This window comes from Myotis lucifugus, unplaced genomic scaffold (genome assembly GCF_000147115.1).
Source record: "Myotis lucifugus unplaced genomic scaffold, Myoluc2.0 scaffold_3, whole genome shotgun sequence".
NCBI lineage: Eukaryota > Metazoa > Chordata > Mammalia > Chiroptera > Vespertilionidae > Myotis > Myotis lucifugus.
Genome location: NW_005871051.1, coordinates 28,601,785 through 28,618,890, shown reverse-complemented (window position 1 = coordinate 28,618,890; position 17,106 = coordinate 28,601,785). Strand labels below are relative to the sequence as shown.

At 49.0% G+C, this 17,106-nt stretch overlaps 2 protein-coding genes across 3 annotated transcripts in view; one reads left to right on the top strand and one right to left on the bottom strand.

Moving 5' to 3' along the window:
• The first annotated feature begins 937 nt into the window (after positions 1-937).
• On the top strand, positions 938-13,516 carry HJURP (Holliday junction recognition protein). Of its 2 annotated transcripts, none has more exons than XM_014464003.2 (9): positions 938-1,089; positions 1,515-1,581; positions 2,376-2,431; positions 4,591-4,690; positions 5,302-5,366; positions 6,641-6,733; positions 7,820-7,895; positions 8,975-10,518; positions 12,824-13,516. In XM_014464003.2, the coding sequence occupies exons 1-9, from the start codon at positions 994-996 to the stop codon at positions 12,854-12,856; spliced, it is 2,130 nt and encodes a 709-aa protein (XP_014319489.1). In that variant the 5' UTR covers positions 938-993; the 3' UTR covers positions 12,857-13,516. The 2 variants fall into 2 exon arrangements, with proteins under 2 accessions (XP_014319489.1, XP_023618438.1); XM_023762670.1 differs by having other exon boundaries at positions 4,582-4,690.
• A 235-nt stretch (positions 13,517-13,751) lies between these two features.
• MROH2A (maestro heat like repeat family member 2A) overlaps positions 13,752-17,106 on the bottom strand; it is a 41,959-nt gene continuing 38,604 nt past the window's right edge. The window contains 4 exon segments of the mRNA XM_023759198.1: positions 13,752-14,900; positions 15,334-15,399; positions 15,587-15,689; positions 16,674-16,805. Of these exon segments, the coding sequence (XP_023614966.1) occupies positions 14,779-14,900; positions 15,334-15,399; positions 15,587-15,689; positions 16,674-16,805 (423 nt within the window). The 3' untranslated portion in view covers positions 13,752-14,778.

Here is a 17,106-nt window from a genome sequence, read left to right as displayed (position 1 = left end):
GTGGGGGGGGGGGGAAGGACACATATGCTATACCTTGTAATACTCTAAGCCATAAAAAAAAAGAAAACTGTGGTACATCTACACAATGGAATACTCCGTTGCTATAAAAAAGAAGGAACTCTTATCATTTGCAACAGCGTGGATGGGCCCTGGAGAGCATTGAGCTAAGCAAAATAAGCCAGTTGGAGAAAGATAAAAATCACATGATCTCACTCATTTGTGGAATATAAATGAACAACATAACTGATGAACAAAAATAGAACCAGAGACATAGAAGCATGAAACAGCCTGTCCAATCTATGAGGGAAGGCGAGGGGCGGATAAAAAAGGGGGACTAGTATGCATGCATATGAGCATAACCAATGGACACAGACAGTAGGGGAGTGAGGGCATGTGGTGGGGGGGTGGGAGCCCCGTGGAGAGGTCAATGGGGGCGGGGAAGGAGACTCATGTAATACTTTAAACAATAAAGAACTTAAAGAAAAATAATCATCACTGGATTCTGTGACGCGTACAGTACTTCCTTCTAAATGCCTGCCTCCTTTTGTATTGGTAATTTGGGGGGAGGGTGTTCTCTTTCTTGGTCCTGGCTCTCGCGACAGCGCGAGGGAGCCAAGGCCCAGGGAGACCTGTGGGTGAGGGGGCCGCCACCATGTGCACAACGGGGGGAATTATACGCACTTCGCAGGGTTCCCACGCGGCGCTGCTGATTACCAGGGACGCGAGCAGCCGGAGGGACAACCGCGCCGTTACTGCGCACCCTCACCGCAACACCTCGGAGCCCGGCGGATGCGGAAACTCGGGCGCGATTGGCCGGGCAAAAGCTCAGTAACCGTGTTTGAAAGGCCCAATCAGCGCCCAGCCTCTCCACGCTAGCCAATGGGAAACCCGAGGGGCGGGCCGGAAGGGCGGGGTCTCTATTTGAACCTGGACGCGGGGAAAGGCTCCCAGGACGCTTTCCTGCAGGAATCCCGGTTTGGGTCTCCGTGCGCCATGGAGGGCGAGGTCTCAGGGGACGACGTGCTGATGCAGAAGCTCAAGAAAAGCCGCCACCGCTTCCAGAGGCACATGCAGCAGCTGCTAGAGAAGGTCGGTCCCCCACCGGCCCGCTGGGAGGGGCGCGGGGCCGGCGAAGAAGGGGAAGACAGGGTTGGGGGCTGGGGTGAGGAGGGAAGCGGCGGGGAGGGGACGTGGAGTTTGGGGCTGGGTGTTAGGGGAGGTAGGCGGGCTTTAGGGGCGGGGGACTAGGGGAGAGAAGGCGGGTTTTGGGGGCCGGGGGCTAGGGGCGAGGTGGGGGACTTTAGGGGCGGGGCCAGGGGAGAGGAGGTGGGCTTTAGGGGTCGGGGGTAGGAGGGAGAAGGCCGGTTTAGGGGTGCCGGGAGTAGTGAGTCAGGCTTGGCGGTCCAGGGGCAGGGGAAGGAGTTGGGGGGGGGGGTGCAGGGGGTTCTCCTCCGCCCAGGTCAGGGGCTCCTGGCTCCCTCGGACCCGACGTGATGCCCCTTGCTCTTCTGCAGTACAACCAACCCTTCGAGGATGCCCCGGTGGTGCAAATGTCCACGCTGACCTATGAGACGCCCCAGGGTACGGAATCCCCGCCTCCCCCTTCTCAATATTTACGGTTAACTGTTTAATAGTTGGTGTTGCAAACTTACTTTTCATGGGTTCTCTTTGGTAAATAGCTGAGAAAATTTGCACTGGGTGATGTCAGTTCCTCCCATTCAGCCTTACCAACTCGTTCTTACTAATGAAAGCCAACCTCAGATCCAGTTCTGCCATGTGTTGGATAAGACAGGCGCAAAAAGGTTCACAAGACCTGCTCTTAAAGGAAGTCCTATCTCTTTACCTTCCCAGCCACACCTTGGGTGAAAGTTGGCACAAGCAGAAGGTAAGGTATCCTGGGCAGGACACAGGGCTCTGTAGGAATCATTCCTACAGGCTTCAGTAAGAATGGGCCGTGCCTGGAATATTTTGCCAGTTCATGTATCTCCAATACCACTAATTTCACCAGTGAAAACTCATTTCCGATTCCCATTTTGATGAGTACAGCAGTTGAAGCACCTAAACACCTTGATAGCAGTCACACATTAGCATGCAGAAGACCATCTGGAGAGCTTGTTAAAACGCTGATTCCTGGGGTTCCTGACACTAGGTAGAGATTTTCATTAACGGCAAATATTTGTCTAATCTTGGTTTTAAAAAAAGAAAACTTTGAACTTCACAAAGATGAAGAGCAACAGATGATCGGAAATACGGCTTGGTTTTAATATTATGCTTTTTTTTAACCTGTCATTTGGTTTTCTTTGAGTGCAGATTAAACAGAAACTCCGTGTTCAGAATTACTTCAGTGGTAATTTTATTTCATTTCTTTTCTCGAGGATTGAGAATTTGGGGTGGAAGACTAGAAAAGGAGAAAAGCAAAGGACAGATCCAGGTATTTAATGTCACGTGTTATTGCTACCACCCCCGCTGTGGAGGGGTATTGATGCGAATAAAGGGTGGGTGAGCTGTAACAGTACCAGCAGCCACCGCAGGGCCCTTCCATGGAAAATAGAAACCCTATTTTCCTGTTTTTAAGGACTTACTGAGAAGCATTTCTTCTGTTGCTTGTCAAGTTCAAAGAGGAGCTGTGTGGTGCTTAAGCCCTTCTGTCCCCTGGTGTCTCCTCTACCATAGGCTGAGGGATTCTGACAACTGGACCCCCACATGCACAGCTGGGCCAGGCCTCTCCCAGCCCCACGTCAGCCACAGTTGTGAGCTTGCTAGTTGGGTTCTTACAGAAGAGAGAGTAGGGAGAGGATGCCGTGGGCAGCGTCACGATTCTTTCCTCCCACGTTGTGCCACCTTTCAAAGTCCAGCTGTGGTTGGTTTGTCTTCCCCGAGTTCATCCGTGGACACTGCAGCTCTGCCCACGTTATGTCCACGGAAGGTGCCGATACAGCTGCCTTCCTGCTACTCAGTCTTCCACGATAGTAACATTTGCAAGGGTGTCTGATGTTTCTTAATCACCACTTCTCGGCTGAGGATTCTGTGCTCAGAATGAAAACCTCAGTGTTAGGTTTCCAACGCCATTAACAGCAATTCAGAAGTCAGATTTCTCCCTGATTAATTACTTTAATGACACTCATAATACATTTTATCGTAGAACTGTCTGTTAGAAATACATATAACTGTGTACTTAAAATTGACCTGATTTCTCTAGATAATCACAAATAATACTTTAATTTAACATGATTCCTCATTATAATACACATATATTTAATTATACATATTTCTACCCTTTTCCCCCTACTTAATATATATTGTGAACACTTCTCTTCCATTAAAACTGCTCTCTTGTCGATAGGTATTTAGCTGTTCACACCTTCCTTTATTGCAAATCAGGGTCAGCACACTTTTGCTGTAAAGGCCCAGATGATAAATATTTTAGGCTTTACTAGCCACGTGGTCTGTGTCACAGCTTCTCAGTTCTGTGTTATAAGGGGCAGGCCGCCATGGAGGTCGACAGATATGTGCTTTTTAAATTATACATAATAATGATGCCTCCCAATCAGACCAGTGCTTGGTGGTCCTGGTGGAAAAATGTTCTCATCTGGATATTTAAGGGTTTTGCTTAAAGTGTGGATACCTCCCCTACCTGGGGTATACAGAATTTTAAACCCCTTTCCTAGAATTAGACGTGGGGCGTAGTCAGTGATGACCATTCAGATGTCTACAACCTAGAATTGCCAGGGGCGATTATGCCCAAATCTACCTTCTCCTTTTGAAGACACCCAAATACTCAATCCCTGCCCCCACGCCCTCCCTGCGATTGCTGCTTGGGGGCTGTGGGCTTGTTTACTTAGGCCACTTGGGTCCTACCACACAACTTGGGTTCTCTTTGTAGACCCCAGAGCTGCCAGTACATAGGATTTGATGAGAATTGGCTACTTCCCCATAATTCTCAAACCAAGTTCTGCCACACCTCCAGACACAGCAGCCACAAATAACTCTGTCAAGTCCACCAGGCAGGATTCTGTTACCCCGGCCCTTAGCAACGATGCCTCAGGGCTGTCCCTACAGGGCTGGGCCTCCCCACATCCTCACGCCTGATCTTGCAAGTCTTCACCTGGTTCCGCTCTCAGGGCCACTCCACCTGCTGAAGCTTGTAAAGGAGTTGTAGACCTCACAGCATCGAGGTCACACGAAGTCCCCCAGGGGCCTCTTGAACTACCTGACGACCTAGTGACAGTGATGTCCTGTTTTGTGTTGTTTTTTCATTTGCTGCCATACGAGAGCCAGGTCAGGCCCTTTCACTCAGGCCTTGGCTTCTCGCTTTGCCTGCTCCGTCCCTCACCATCCAAGTGGCTTTTGAAGTAGCTGCCATGGGCACAGCTAGAGAAAGAAAGCTTGTTTCCTTTGCAAGGGGAACCTTGACCACCTACTAGAAGTGCTGCGGCCTTTGATCCCAGAATGTGCTGGAAAAGAAACTTTGTGAAACCCCCTGTTCTCCCATATGTGAATGGAAGGGCTGGAGGCTTGTTACTTTACAGTGGCTTTGAAATGTCTTAATACTGAAACGAACGTGTCTTTTCTCACTTTCTGAACTTGGAGGGCTCCCCGGAGCAGACAGTCGGCAGGAGAGATGGCGCCGTGCAAGCCACAGCTGGAGGTGACGAGCTGCCCGTGCCCTACACACAGGACCTGGGAGAGGGTGAGTGTGCCCTGGGCTAGAACCCGAGGGGCTGGGCCTGACATGTCCCTGTTACAGCATTTAAGCTCTAGATTCCTCACTGTGGCTTTTTCTAAGGTCTGTTTTAAAAGGGAGAACATCTTTAAGTGTCCTGTAGCCTTGCACTGTGCTACTTGACACATAAACAGTACTCAAATATTCTAAAATAATGAACACATGCCCCTCATCCCCACCTCATTTTTTTAACTTTATACAAAAAAATTAATGTCAAGAATTTAATAAGACCTAAGGTCTGCCCTTAAGTGGTATGAACTGCTAACTTCCACAAACTTTCCACTGGGCTAGAGGGACTCGGCTTCTAGGATCAGAGGTCATTGAGAGAGCTAGAAATGCTATAAAAGCTGCTTTTCCCTGCCTCCACCGCTCCAGGCAGCTCCTGTTCTGGTGGGGTCTCTGCATTACTGATTTTCAGGAACCGTGGCAGACGGCTGCATCCCAACCAGAGGGAGCTCGCTTGAAGCTATTGGAATTTTTACCGTAGAACACGCTCAAGTGATACAAAAACCATCCTTGAAAGAAAAACACAAGCTTTCTTAAAAATTCTGGTTGAAATTTCCTTTTTTTGCTTTTAGATTCAAAAAGCAGTGATCTTGATGCAACTTTATACCAGGAAGATCTGGCTGCTGGGGCCTTAATGGTAAGATCCGCCTTTTGTAATGAAGGGACAGTCGGGGTTTAGGGTATAGGTGCAACACCCTCTTACCTGTACTTTCCTCTTCTGAGGCTTGCTCTTTGCTAATCTCACCCTTTATGTCTGTCATCCCCCTTTCAGTTCCCCTAGGCAGCAAATCTATCACTTGACAGCCATCACTAACCAAGTTCAAGTTCAAGTCTGATTTAATGAATGTACATAAATGTTGGCTGCTATTCCCTCTGCACACAGAAAAATCACAGCTGTGGCTCACACTATGTCATTGGCCTTGAGTGAACATGCAGTACTGAAAGTTGGGTCCTAAGTAGGTCGTCCTCCGTAGAGGCAATGTCATAGGATGGTGTTCTGGGTGAGCCCTTAAAGCCCATTGAGTCATGAGGTCGCATACTCCGGCAGGCCCTTGTTTTGTGTCTGTGTCCCAGCATGCCCCAGTGGTCCTGGAAGCCACCGTCTCCTTATAGGATCTGCTTCTCACCTTCCCACTTAGTTGGGAGAGACGAGAATACACACAGAATATGGAGCATCTTCCCTGGCCCGGGTCAGATGCTAAAGTAGCAGGCATGTGGTTTCCCTCTGAAATCGCTCTTTTTGTGCATAGATTTGCTCATACACCCATGTGTGGCTTTGAGCATCTAATTAGAATAAGGTGATGACCCCGAGGAGGGAAGCGGTGCTTAGTGAATATAGTGGAGGGGTGGCGGCAGTGACGGGAAGTGGGCAGCCCCACAGTAGGGACGCACTGACTGAGTAATGCGTGTGTTACCCACATCTGCGTCCCCAGTCCAGTCCTCACCCCACTCAGCCACCGAGAGAGGAGATTGAGACCCACTGTCTTCAGTGTGAGGCAGGTGAGAGGCTACCATTCCTGCCTCCTGAGTTGGAACTCTGAATTCTTTTCTTATAAAACATACAGATCGGGGTCGGTTTCAGTAGCTGAATCCTGAACTCACCTAAGAATATTCAGATTGTTTTACTTACTTTTCTTTCTGCTCTAGTAATGCTGTCATAAACCCCTGCATGTTTTATCTTCTAACTTTTGGGTTGTTCCACTGGTAAATTCCCTAAGGTCAGATTCCTGGTCAGGTGGATTTCCAGAGGGGCTGGACCACTTTGTCCTGGTACCAGCAGGAAGTGGAAAGATGACTTTGAGGAACTTCATTTAAAGATTTGCGCCTTAATCAGTTTGCCAGTTTGTTTCAGAATCCAAGAGCTCATCCATCCCCAAAATCTCTTAAGAATGCTGACTTCTCTTTTACCAGCCTGCAGTGCCTTGGAGCCCTTTGAAAGATGACTTAAGAAGGAAATACTTGACCCAAGTGGACATACTGCTACAAGATAAAGGATGTGCAGAGGTAAATGCATTCCCCAGTATGTATCTCTGTAATTGATCACAGACTAGAGACGTATTGGGAACAGTGTAGGCTTGTGTTCTCTCTACGGAGCCTGTAAAGAGCATTTTGAGGGATTGTTTCCAGGTCCTTTCGTTCACAAGCTTGCAGACTTCTCTTGAGTAAACGCTTGGGGTCCTCTAGGGCATGTGGTCTGGGAAGCTTGCAGGTGTGCCCTTTGTTGCCCACTGTGTCCTGGGGTGGCTCAGAAATCCAGTAGGGCCCTATCTTTGAGTGAACAGGTTCTAAGCCCTGTGAGAGGTGGCCCCTCTCCCAGAGCTGGTGCCCCCTGAGTTCTATTGTTGCCCATTTCCAGAGCTTTGCCTGGGAAGAGCAAAAATGCTGAAGGTACAGGTCCATGTAAGGATGCCAGCTCTGTAGTTTCCCGAGCCTGTCAATATCTTTTCATAAAATAAAGGACTTTTGTTTTAATCCACACCTAAAGATATGTTTATTGATTTTGAGAGAGAGAGAGAGAGAGAGAGAAACATTGATCAGTTGCCTCCCATCTGAGCCCCGAACAGGGATCGAACCCGTGGCCTTATGATGTATGGGATAATGCTCCAACCAACTGAGCCACCGGCCAGGGCAAAAAAAGGACATTTTAATACCAATATTACGTACATTTGTAGAATAAATTCTTCACCTCAAAGGCAGCAAACTTAGCAGGAACATGTATATTTTCTTCATGTGCTTGCTGACCAGAGAAAACCTGTGTCTGAGGGCACTGAATTAGAGGGTGCACCGGAAATGCCTTTGCCTTTATCCTAAAGTGGCAGCAGGTGGTGTCCTGGCAGTTGGTGGCCCTCTCCAGGGTGTCCTGGAGGCCACCTGGACAAAGTCCCTGGTTTTACTAAGACACTTCTTCCCACCACTGCTGTAAGGCCAAGTGGCTGCTGACATCCTGGCACACACCTGTCGCTGCTGCTGCCAGGCTCAGGTGTACAGTCCCCTCACATCCAGTGGGCCTGGTGTTGGGGGGAGCCATCTTAGTGGGCCCAGAGCCGACATCTGACAACTCCTTTGTTAAAAATCACGCTTTGATTTCAGTATGATCATGGAGACGGAAACGACACATGTGTGACCCTGGTCCCTTCACTGGCCTCACCTCCCAGGCCTGCCCATGGTGAGTGACAAACTGCATGAACCGTGTCCCGTGCACTGTTGGTAGAGCCACACAGCCCCTTACGCTGGGCATATCCCCGTCCACTGTGCGGGGTTCGTCAACAAAAACTGTTAGAGACACCTGCACTTCATAGGGAGATTAAGAGTTTAAAATGAACTGCTTTTTCCCTCTGCGACTCTGTCGTGCTGATTGCTAATTAGCTCTTTATCTCAACTTACTATTTTGAAATTTTTTGAATCTCCAGAAAAGTAGGACTCATTCGTAAACATCCTTCTCCTGTGCTTAGCAATCAACTTTTGTCACATGTCAGTTTTTTTGGGTCACATTTGTCTAGTCATCACACACACACACACACACACACGTCATCACTCACACACACGCACGCACACACACACACACGGTATATGTTCATTTGCATCCATATTATCCCTGAATACTTCACAAGTGCCTCCTAAAAGCAGGTAATTCTACATAAAGCAGTAAACTGGGCATAAGCCAGCAATGGAACAGTGACACAGTGCAGTTTCACCCATTGTGGCCGTGGTGTCCGGCTGAGGGAGCACGCAGGACACTGTGTGCAAAGTTATTTGGATTCTGTTTTCTCTTTCGTTATCAGTTTGATAGTTGTGGTCATTTTTCTGTCTGTATTTAATTCAGAGTGATCCCCATCTTTGTTGGTTTAAATTTATTTGTTTAATATATAAAATGTGTAACATTGTGCAAAAGTCAAAGCTGTCTGAACAGCTGTATTCAGGACTCTCATTTCTTCTGCCCTCCCTGTAGGCAAACTGTCACTATTTTTTGGTTCCCAGTTAGTCTTTGAAAAGGCAACCAAGTTCCTAAAACTGTCCCCTGGGGAAGGGAGACTCTTTTTGGGAAGGTTGGTGGAACGTAGAAATTTAATTTTTATAGGTAGAAGGAAGAGTCTATTCCCAAATATGTATAATATTTCTTTTGTTTTTGTATTGCTTTATAAAAAAAACCATTATGGTCATGATCCAGTCTTCCGTTCCATGATCTCTGCATACAGACTGTTTGAAGTGGTAACGTACACACATTACCTGTGTGCTTTTCTCCAGGATACTGTGGCCATGTCTCTGAAGACAGTCCTTTTGAGCCAGCTGCATCTTCACGCCTTTGCTCCCCAGACACGGTCATAGTGCCCAGAAATGACAGTGTCTCATTGCAAGAGACCAGTAGTCACAGCTTCTTGAGCAGCCAGTCCTTTGTGGCTGGTGACATTTGCAACGTGACCATCAGCGACCTTTATGCGGGCATGCTGCACTCGATGAGCCGGCTGCTGAGCTCAAAGCCCTCGTGCGTCATCTCCACCAAAACCTTCATTGTTCGAAACTGGAGCTCTCGGAGGAGACACGGGTGCAAGAGCAGAATGAACAGAACATATTGCAGAGGCGGCAGGCACGCACGGAGGGACTCCCAGGAGACACTGGTGCCCTGCTCTGAGCCTGTGAAAGAGGCGGGGGTTTTAAGAGAGAGCCAGAACTTCCGAGATCTTTCTGGCCAGAAGGCAGGATTAAAATTGGAAAAAGCTTTTCCTGAAGTAAACAAACTCCAAATCTCAAAGGAGCTTAAGGGAACACCCCGGAAGTTGTCTTCATTAACTTATGTGGACTCTAGTGTAACACATCGTCTTGATCGGGAAAATAGATTAATGACATTAAAGTGGTTAATTTCTCCTGTAAAAGTAGTTTCCAGACCAAGAATGCTGCAGGGCGAGGGAGGGAATCATTACGGGGCATTCGATAGCAAATTTAAGAAACTTCACCAGAAATATTGCCCAAGCCCCAGGAAGCAGCTAGGCCTGACCTACCTCCCCAGCTCCTCCTCCTTCGGGGTCGACGTGCTCAGAAGTGGTCTAGCAAGCCCCCGGAGCCCCCAGGGCTTAGAAACCCACCGGCCAAGTAGACCTCTCAGCAAAGCAAAAGTGAAGAGTCTAAATGAGGCTTTTAAAAACCTGGGCAAATGGGCTATTGAAACAGGAAGATGCCTGCCCCAAAGTGATTCATCTGCATCATTTTCAAAGACCGACCCCACATGGAGCCCAGGCTGCTCTGACCCCACAGCTGATCTTTTCCGAGAAAATCCTCTTGGAATACTTAGGGAGTCAGCGGCACTCAGCAAAGCTATTTCAGTACCCGGGGTACATCCTCTAGGCTCTGCAAGAGATCGTTACGATGGAATCAGGGAGAAATTTGACCAGCTGCATCAGCAGTATTGCCAAAAATCACCTCAGCGGGCGAAGGTGCCTTTTTGTGCTGAAGCATCTCCAGATGAAGCAAGTGTGGAAGTTCAGAATCAGACAGAAGCCTTCTTTAAAAAATTAGATCCAGACTCTGGCTTACTGGGACCCCGGAAGTTGTCATCGTCACTGCAGCGGAGCATCAGAAGTTCACGGGACTCAACCACGGTTGAGCCCCATCCATCCCCGTGGTTCGAGCTGGCCGCCAGCTGCAGGCCTCAGCCCCACGCGAAAAGACGCCGCTTATCAGACCCTCAGGTGTGTGGAAGGTGGGCAGAATCCCAGGATCCCTCTCGCATGGTGGGCCGGGCCTTCCCGAGGCCAGGGAAAGAGGTCTGCTCTTCCCCCGACTGGGAAAGGAAGGTGAGTTTTTGTCAAACGTGGCTGTTTGATAACAGTATTCTTCTGTGCATGTTCATTTTCTAAACTCTCTCCCAAATTCTGTTTCTTCACATCAAGCACATGTTCATGGTAAGATGTGCCCAGGTGGAGCTGAAAAGCATTCTTCCCGAGAAAGTTCTACACGATTCCCAGCAGAATGCATCACTTTGCATGCTGTATCCGTCCTTGTCCAACCGTGTCATTTCCACCCTCTCCGTCTTACACTCAGAGAAGAGCTGTGTAAGGAGAAATTGGTCCGGAAACCACGGCGTTGTTTTACTTCTGGATTTCCTAGTAGGGACGGAGCAGGAGCAGGCCCTTGAGAGCCGCCGGTGCAGAATCTCACACGTGCTGGGCTGCGGGAGGGCAGCCAGTAACCTCAGCGCCCTCTGCCTCCGGCAGTGTCATTCGTGCAGACCACTTAGCTAAAGTTGAATGTGCTGCACCCTTTTATTTTCTCCAGAGACAAGATGAGGGGGTGGGACAAGTCAGTGTGTCGTTGAGTGTTATCACAGGAGGGCCGGGTTTTCCAGCGTGCCGCGCAGTGTGCCGGGATTTGGACCGTGTTACTGTCCCTGCACGTCACTGCTGCCAGCTGATGGGACTTGACTCTTGGCTTGGCGGTATGGGATTTTGTGTGTTAGTGGTGCGGGCAGGTCAGGCGTATATAAAAGCTCCCTCTTCCCTTCCCACCCCAACCCCGTAGAGGGCCTCTCAGCGGTCATTCAGATGGACCCTCTCTGCCCTAAATATGCTGTTTTCTGTTTTCCCATCTCTGCCTGTTTGCCCTATGACCTCTTTTCAGAGGACAGTGTGTTTCCTCTTGGAGATGAACCCCTCCACCTGAGTTGTCACTGTCTACCACCCCTCAGACCGCCCCCCTCCCCCCAGGCCTGTCCCTACCGTTGCCCATTAGTGCTTCTCAGTGTTCAGACCCCTGTGACTCGCCTTCTCGAAAAATATTTCAAAACCCTACAGTGCTTTGACTACCTGTGGGACGGCGCTGTGGATGCAGAAATGAATGAGCCCCAGAGGCCTTAAGCTCGGAATCCCCAGGCCCACTTGACTTTTTCGGATCAGGCCACCGGCAGGGTGACTGAGTCCTCTGAGGCTGAGGCTTTCAGTGCCCAGCCATTTGCTCCTGGCAGACACTTCGGGAGCACGAAGCTCACACATTCCGTTTGCTCTCACAGGTCACCGCTCATCACCATCACCTTGTTTCTCGGTTGAAAGGGTACATTTCACCAAAGATGACTCCTCAGCCCCGGGGCTGTCTCTGAGGCTTCTCCTAGCCCCTGACACGTCACATCCCCCTAGTCCCCGTCCCCACTTGTTTGAACCTAAACCTTTTCCTCACACAGCTTCCCTCCTTGTCTTTTCCCTTTTTTGTGCCTTTCACACCGTGTTCCCTGGTTTGCTCGCACCTCACCTCTTAAGCCGCCTACTTACTAACTGGCTCCGGGAGTGTGGCAGGTCACTCCTGCCTCTACTCTACCCTCTGGGTGCTCAGTGCAGTGCCCCCTCACTTTTCACCGGCTCAGCCTGGTGACCATGTGTGCCTGGACATAGAGGACCCAGAGGAGAACTCGGCCTTGGTGGTCCCGGGGGACACTCCTGGCTCCCTTGGAATTTGATAAGCCCCACTGGAGGCCTTTGCAGTTTCATCTTAAACCACAATATAAACATATTTAATAATTTTCCTTCTTTTTCTTCTTTCCCTAAATTACAAATTTCTTGAGGAAAAGGACCAAATCTCCGTGAGCTGAGGCTACAGAAGGAATTGTAAGGCTGACACCTGAATGCTTTCTGTTCACCAGGCCACGGTGAACCTTTTCATGCCGTCCTCAATCCCCCACGAACCTTTCAATTAGATAGGTCTGTCTTTTCTTTTAGTAAATAGGGGATTCAGCTTCAGTCTTATAACTGCTGGACCAGCATTTGAAAACAAGCCTGTCAACTTAACCACCTGTTTGCATTCTGCCTTAGGGCTTAATGTCAGTTTTTGTTAGTTGTTGTTTTGGGAGGTTTGTTTGTTTTTCTTTACATTCCTTAGGGCACCGATCGCCAACCTTTCGGACCTCACGGACCACCAGTGGTCTGCGAACCACTGGTTGGCGACTGCTGCCTTAGGATATTTATTGAGCGTGGTGGCATTTTCTATAGTGGACACACTAATATTTATATATATAGACATTGAAATAAATAACAGTTAAGCTTTTAGTGACTGGCTTTGAGAATGCTAGTGGAATTTTACTGAGATTGTTTTGTCTCTTTTTTTTTTTCCTAGAGGAAAGAGCACATCTTTCAGGATGGAAGATAAGTGATTTTGTGTTAGAAAACTCGAAGCTAAAAATCTACAATCAAGTTTTTTAGGGTATTGTCCCACTGCCCCTTTATTCTGTTTATGTGTGTGTGCGTGGTTTTTTTTAATTCTCAAGACTTAGAAATTGCTTTAGTTACCTCCCCTTCAAAGCAGATTTCCATGAAATTGGTTTCATTGACATGACTGACAGGTTCTTGGTATAGAAATTATTGGAATAAGGTTGCTCAATTAAAAGTATTAATGGTATTTGGGGCTATTTTGCTCATGTTTTCTTTGCTAAATTTAGATGTGCCAACCGAATTCTCTCTTATATTTCCCATTTCCTGGGAGAAATTGTTTGCTTTGAAATATAAGTTTAAGCCCTGGATACAATGATCTCTGAAGGAAAAATTCAGCTGCTTAGTTTTTTAAATTCAGACCCATGAGACTTGGCACCTTCCACATCAGGAGGTAGCACATTGAAGCACAATTCACCCATACAAAGTCATTTTCTATGTTTTTAGAGGAAAGCATGCTGTATTGAAGCGTTCTTGTGATGTTCCCCAAGTACTCTTGTAGCCACATGGTAGCCATGACATCTGACTCTTATCGGAGCGGTTGATAACAGAATGTCTTCGTTAATAAAATATTTCAAATATTCAGAACACAGTGACCAAACCCAGGTTGAGTAATTGTTATGCTGCCATGTGCTATGGATTTCTTATTTTAAATAAAATATTAGATAAGATTGGATGTCTTCCCTTCCCTAGGCTGTCACTGTCCTCATAATAATGTGTACCCTTTTCCCCCCACATCTGTGCCCTGGGACCTCATGACCGATGTGTATTAGCTCAGGCCGCAGCACAAAATACTACAGCTGGGTGGTTTAAACAACAGAAATTTATTTCCCGGTTCTCAGGCTGGACGTCAGAGGTCCAGGTGCCAGCATGGGCTCCAATGAGGACCCTTCCTGGATTGCAGGCGGCACCTCCTCACCATGTCCTCACATGGCAGACAGAGCGGGCGCTGTCATAAAGGCCCTAATCCCATCATCAAGGCCCCATCTCGGGCACTCGCACTGAGGTTGGGGTTTCCATGTGTGAACTTGGGGAGACATGTTCAGTCCAGAGCCCTGTGATTCAGTAAGGAGGACTAGCAGGGGGTGCTGACTGGCTCAGCCAAGGCTGGAGTGGCCCCTGCAGTTCTAGACCTTTCTTCCTTACCAGGAAAACTATCATTCTTGCCCCAATCTGCTCGTGCCTTGGCTCACCCCAACCCGTTACCCAGTGGGCCTGTGCTGAGGTCTCTGGCCAGGCCTCGCTGCCAGAGAGCCTAGAAATTCAGGGTTTGATGTCCTGTTATCTAGCAGAGGAAGGTAAGGCAGAAGGACTGGGCTTGCATCTCAGCCAATTTACAGCTCTGCCAATAACGGACCCATGAACTGTACAGAATGGTGCCCTCTAATACAGCAGTCGCCAACCGGTGGTCCGTGAGGTCCGAAAGGTTGGCGACCGCTGCTCTAATGTGTGTCACATTTGGCTGGTAGATGCCTCCTTTCCCTATAAGAGTGGGGGCCCTGGGGCAGGGCCCGCACAGTAACCCGGCTCTCTGCCTGGCACAGCCATGGGCAGTGGACACCATCAGCATGAATGGGACCTAAATGCCAGTGAAGACGAAGGTGGATTCTGATGCTTGGGGCTGCTGTTCTCTACAGTTTCTTGCTAGAAACAATGACCTCTCCCTTTGCCCCGCTGTCCTGACTCTGGGATATCGTCACCTTACAGCCAAGAGTCTGCATCCACGTGGCAATGGAGGTTTATTTCAGTGGAAAGGAGGGGACACTGATTATCTCAGAACAATGCTTTCCTTACAAACTAAATTCAAAGTGGTCTGCATTGCTATGGGCAGGGTGGGCAGTTTGCATTTCACATTCGGGCCACCTAGGAGATTCCTTTGGGGGAAGCCAAAAGCCGGTGCTGACTGCAGGTATCCAAGATTTTGAGAGTCTCCAGGGCTGCCCTCTGCACCCCAGGATCTGTGTCCAACTGTAGCTCCTGGAGGGCTGAGAGCACAAATGGGAGGGTCAGGACCTGGCCATTGGGCTGCGCCCCCTGCCCTCTGCACTTGCCCACAGGCAGGTGGAGCTGTGTCTTCACACACATCTGCCATCTCTCAGGGCTTCCCTTCTCTAACGGACAGTGGGATCCCCAGAACCCCAATTGCCGCCTGGATCCGCTGACAGAATCAGGGCAGAAGAATTTTACTAATGTTTGTGAAGGGGGATGGGGCAGAAGCCCAGAACAATTGCGCCCCCTCCTCCTCCTAACACCACCCCACAAAAAGCTGTCTTCCTTGGAAAGCCCTCCATAGGGCCATCCATCTCTGTGCCTGGTTACAACCCCCAACCCCCACAAAGCCCACAACCAAGGGTCAGCAAGCTGCTCCCTCGGCACTTCACTAAGCTCCCCACCTACAGTTGAGTCTCCACGACTTACAATTCCGTAATGCCACAAAGTCCAGCTTTTTCAGATAATGTTCAGACATCTGCTTCATAATAATCCCTAAGTGATAGCCAGAGAAATGCTCATCACACAGGTATTAGGTGAGTGAGCGATCTGGTTTTACCTTACCAGGTGTCTGAGGAGTTAGTTGAGGACACCTGACACCTGTCCCCATCCCCTCCAGACCCAGGACTGACCCCATGGCCTTCAAGGTCCCTCCTGCATCAGGAGACATCTGCCCGCTCACCTGCCAAGTTGCAGGAAGCGATTCTGATCCTTGACAAGTTACTTTTAATGTAGGGCATTGTTTCTAGCAAGAAACTGTAGAGAACAGCAGGCTTTTTCTGAGTCTGCAAAAAAACAAGTGATACACAGAGCTGGGACGGTTGCGGTCCCGGATGGGAATACAAAGTGTATTGCCATCTGTCTGATGCAGGAGGGTCTGCCAAGAGGGCGAGTGACTCCAGGGTCACACAGCAAATTGTCACTCTCTCTTAAGGGTAATTTTTCAAGGAAAAGAAGGTGTTTTATCTCATAAGTTGCAGCCTCTGCTGCATTAAACAGTGCCATTGGGGTGTGGACTCCTGGGATGATTTACTAAGTGACTTTCTCCATTCTCAAAGTGCCCCTTATTCATATTCCTTCCTCTGCCAAAGTCCCCATCATTGGACACTATAGACCTTCAGAGGAAACCAGGAAGGTTATCAACCCAAGTTATTAACCTGCTCTGAGTTAACAGCCATGTGTTCCATTATCCATTCTGCAGAAAAATCGGAGGGTGAAGCTTGTCGGATTGGCTTTGGCCTCTCTGGCCCAGGGAGGAGATTATATTTGTCCAGAAACCATGCTGTCCAATACAGTTGCCAATGGCCATGTGTGGCCCTTAAGCACGTGAAAGATGGCTAGCCTGAATTAATAATTTTTACATTGATTACATGTTGAAACAATAAAGACTTGGAGCAATTGGGTTAAATAAAATCTATGATTAAATTTGGTTTCATCTCCCCCCCCCTTTTTTTAATCGTTATTATTGAAAGTATTACATATGTCCTCTTTTTTCCCCCATTGACCCCCTCCAGCCTGCCCCTGCCCCTGCCCCCCGCCCCAGGCCTTCACCACCCTATTGTCTTTTCCCTTTTCTTAACATGGCTATTAGGAAACTTAAAAATGGGCATGTGGCTTGCATTCATTTCTGCAGGACAGTGCTGGTCTCGACACTTCACCTCTAGGAGGTGAACACAGGGTCACAAGGTCAGCTCTGGCAGTTGAGACCCTAAGCCCTAAGCCACTGAGCAGCCACTGCCAACAGGTGAGCCCCCCCTCAGCCTCCTCACCAGGACGGAGCACAGAGTCGTCTGGAAAGTGGCCATCTCATCAGCCCCCTTGGTGTCTCTTTGCCTTGAGGAGTCCACCAGGCCCTTGCAGCCCCAGAAGTGTACACACTGATACATGGTCTCCACACAGGCCTGGAGGGACACAGCAGGGTGGCAGGAGGCATGTCAGGCGGACCTGGGGCTTCACAGGAGTGGTGGGGCTGGTCGGGCTGCATTCCATCAATAAAGCTGCATTCCAGAGGGTATCCCTGGAAAAGCCTCAGGAAGCTGAAGGGCGGGCTGCTGGGCCCTGGGACAGCACCTGGGACCAGAGCCCTGCCAGCCTAGGTAATGGGTGTATGCGCGTTAATAAAAAAGCCCTTGGGGGCCAAGGCAGCCCACTTGCCCTCAGCAGCCCTGCCTGGGACCTTCCCTTTTAGGAGATTGGGTTGGG

Bases quoted from the DNA above. Each gene is read 5' to 3' on its own strand.
- HJURP (XM_023762670.1), top strand. From the start codon at position 994: ATGGAGGGCGAGGTCTCAGGGGACGACGTGCTGATGCAGAAGCTCAAG. The intron at 7,896-8,974 runs GTGAGTGACAAA...GCTTTTCTCCAG, and splicing joins ACCTCCCAGGCCTGCCCATG to GATACTGTGGCCATGTCTCT. The intron at 10,519-12,823 runs GTGAGTTTTTGT...TTTTTTTCCTAG, and splicing joins CCCCCGACTGGGAAAGGAAG to AGGAAAGAGCACATCTTTCA.